Here is a 3,652-nt window from a genome sequence, read left to right as displayed (position 1 = left end):
ACCTGAGCGAGTCTGACCACAAGTCAGAGACCAGCTATGATGACACACCAAATGTGTTTGATGGATCTCGGGAAAAGAGCAGGAATAGGSTTTTGTARGCTACAGTCCAAGCTATGTCTTCCAATGGTGCGACTGCTGTTGGAATCCAATGATTATCCAACTTGAATAAACGCTTGGAGGTAAGGATGACAGYAGTRGTGTAGTCTACRGCGATACGGATATSACTTATTATKGATATCTACATAGCGCATTGATGTGAATCACACTGCTGCTCTCTCATTTAGCTATTTGCRCCTTACGGATTGTGGTTGTTGTGGATGGCTGTTCACAAATCTAAATGTGTATTTGAACCCAATAACGTTTGAATTCAAGAGGTTTAAGCTGCCTATCAATCATTGCTTTTGAAACCAGTGGACAGCCAGTGAAAAATGCACTCTTGTAAAAGYTGCTTAGTGCAGATCCCAGCCTATGGAATAAAAGTGGGGCTTTTATTGCTCAATCTAATTCATGCTGATACATTTTTTTATCCGTAGGCCTAATGGACACATGYTCAAACTTGTACACTTTTGAGAGACTTAAAATGGCAATCTGTAGTTGTTACATCCATTTTTGGACTTRTAAATTATATGAAAAAATCCATATATCCATATATATATATCCATWGATTCTTGAAGAATATAACTTAKAAATGCCTCATGAGCTTAGTTCAACTGTCACACTCCATGAGARCSCAAMATATAAGCTTGTTTTTSGCCAATGTTTATAAACATTGTAAATGTAWACAAACACCGTATAGCCTCATAACATGGTTAAACAATCATTTTGATATCATGRATGGTCAGTCCTTGCATCCATAGCTCTGTCTATTAATCTGAGAGTGGTYACATTTCTCCAGGCCSATCCCTCAGCTTTTTACCAAAACAGAGTCGGGCAGCACGTKTCGTTATTGTTTCAYCTCTGGATTTGCCCTTTAAACAGCTGCATATTATCAAGATATCAAAGTGTCACCAACAAAAAGGTAAACAATAGGCCTATAGCAAATGCAGCATATGGCATTCGTTTTTCACATGTAAATAGCACTTTTCAGTGGTGCTCTTTAATTGTAAAGATATCATTTAATCGTATTATTATATGTAGTAGAAAGCGATTGGTTAGAAGAAGCCTACATAACCAACCCATAAAGTAAATTTAACATCCATATATTGCCAGCTATGTAAACGTTAACATTGATTTATCCTGCAATAGATGTCGTTCAATTGGTAACATACATTTTTGTTTTCTTCAAATGCCTCTTAAGGGGAAAGTAATCTAAAAGTAACGGAATGCAATCAGATAACGTTACTGAGTTTGGGTAATCCAAAAGTTATTTAACTGATTACAATTTCGGACAGGTAACTAGTAACTGTAATGGATTACATTTAGAAAGTAACCTACCCAACCCTKGTTGTATGGTTAAACAACTTTAATCACTGTTGGTTAGTGTCTCTAAATGCCGTGTTGACAATGTCACTGAAACAATCGAGAGCTGACTCATTCCAGGAAATAATGTATAGTTCCGCCTTCTTTCTAGATATGGCTTCCTCCAGCAGTCTCCTGTCTGAAGAGCAGTTCCTGTGCTCTATCTGTCTGGATGTGTTCACTGAGCCAGTCTCCACTTCATGTGGACACAACTTCTGCATGGCCTGTATAACAAAGTACTGGAATGGCAAGAACCTGTGTCAATGTCCACTGTGTCAGGATAAATTCTCCAGACGACCGAAGCTTCACATCACCACGACCTTCAGAGAAGTTCTGGAGAATTTTAAAAAGACGAGAGACAGACGTAGAGATGGGTCCCCTTCCAAACCGGAAATAGTTCCCTGTGACGTCTGTACTGGGATGAAGCGCAAAGCCCTGAAGTCCTGCCTGGTGTGTCAGACCTCTTACTGTGAAACTCACCTTGAGCCTCATCAGATAGCCTCACCCTTAAAGAGACACAAACTGATCAACCCTGTGGTGAACCTACAAGACAGGATGTGTAAGAAACATGACAGACTCCTGGAGCTGTTCTGTAGGACCGACCAGACATGTGTGTGTCAGTTCTGCACTGAAACAGACCACAAGACTCATGACACTGTTCCTATAGAGGACGAGTGTGGAGAGAGGAAGGTTCAGCTGGGGAAAACTGAGGCAGAAGTGCAGCGGATTATCCAGGAGCGACTGAAGAAGGTTAAAGATATCAAACTCTCAGTATATCTCAGTAGGAGAGATGCAGAGAGAGAGATAGCAGACAGCGTGCAGGTTTTCACTGCTCTGGTGCGCTCCATTGAGAAAAGCCAGGCGGAGCTAATTGAGGTAATTGAGGAGAAGCAGAAAGCAGTAGAGAGGCAGGCTGAAGGGCTCATTAAAGAACTGGAGCAGGAAATCACTGAGCTAAAGAGGAGAAGCACTGAGCTGAAGCAGCTCTCACACACTGAGGACCACCTCCAACTTCTCCAGAGCTTCTCATCCCTAGTGTGCACCCCTCCACTCACCAAGGACTGGTCTGAGATCAGTGTTCACAGTGATCTCTGTGTGGGGACTGTGAGGAGAGCTGTGTCTCAGCTGGAGGAGACATTGAATAAAGAGATGGAGAAGCTGCCTGAGGTCAAACTGAGGAGGATTCAGCAGTATGCAGTGGATGTGACTCTGGACCCTGATACAGCAAATCTATATCTCATCATGTCTGAAGATGGCAAACAAGTAAGATGTGGCGACACACCACAGAATCTTCCGGACAATCCAAAACGGTTTTATCAGTATCCCATTGTCCTTGGAAAGGATGGCTTCTCCTCAGGGAGATTTTACTATGAAGTGACGGTTAAGCGGAAAACTGACTGGGATGTAGGTGTGGCCAGACAGCCCAAAGACAGGAAGGTTAATATCTCACCTAGCTCTGTGTATAGACTCTGGACTGTGTCTCTGAGGGATGGGAATACTTACAAAGCCTGTACCTTCCCCCCTGTCTTCCTTTCCTTGAGAGAGAAGCCCCAGAAGGTGGGGGTGTTTGTGGACTATGAGGAGGGTCAGGTCTCCTTCTATGATGTGGAGGCCAGGTCTCATATCTACTCTTTCACTGGCTGCAACTTTACAGACAAACTCTATCCATTCTTCAGCCCCTGTATGAATGCTGGTGGTAAAAACTCAGCCCCACTTATCATCTCTCCTGTCAATCACACACACTGATTAAACAATGGAGGGACATTTTCATCTTAACATAGATAATAATAGTTTTTATTTCCTGAAAAGACTATCAACTGAAATGAACTTAAAGATGTAGTTGGTTCAACATATTAAGAAAAGCAAATACATTTACCACAGCAGTCAAATGTTTTGGACACATACTCATTCAAGGGTTTTCTTTATTTTTACTATTTTCTAAATTGTAGAAGAAGAGTGAAGACATCAAAACTAGGAAATAACAAATAGTAGTAAATAAAAAAGTGTTAAACAAATCAAAATAGATTTGAGATTTTAGATTCTTCAAAGTAGCCACCCTTTGCCTTGATGACAGCTTTGCACACTCTAGGACTACAATTTATTTTCTGAAGTCTTGGCTGATTTCTTTTGTTTTCCCCATGATGTCAAGCAAAGAGGCACTGAGTTTGAAGGAAGGCCTTGAAATACATCCACA

At 41.4% G+C, this 3,652-nt stretch overlaps 1 protein-coding gene across 1 annotated transcript; it reads left to right on the top strand.

Annotated features, from left to right (window-relative positions):
• The first annotated feature begins 1,572 nt into the window (after window positions 1-1,572).
• LOC111958479 (E3 ubiquitin-protein ligase TRIM21-like) lies at window positions 1,573-3,204 on the top strand. The gene has a single exon (XM_023979737.1). The coding sequence runs from the start codon at window positions 1,573-1,575 to the stop codon at window positions 3,202-3,204; it is 1,632 nt and encodes a 543-aa protein (XP_023835505.1).
• Window positions 3,205-3,652: the final 448 nt, after the last annotated feature.

The sequence above is a fragment of the Salvelinus sp. IW2-2015 genome, linkage group LG34, assembly GCF_002910315.2.
Source record: "Salvelinus sp. IW2-2015 linkage group LG34, ASM291031v2, whole genome shotgun sequence".
Taxonomy (NCBI): Eukaryota; Metazoa; Chordata; class Actinopteri; order Salmoniformes; family Salmonidae; genus Salvelinus; species Salvelinus sp. IW2-2015.
This window is presented reverse-complemented; position numbering and strand designations above follow the sequence as displayed.

Excerpts from the sequence above, each read along its gene's own strand:
- LOC111958479 (XM_023979737.1), top strand. The coding sequence starts at position 1,573 with ATGGCTTCCTCCAGCAGTCTCCTGTCTGAAGAGCAGTTCCTGTGCTCT.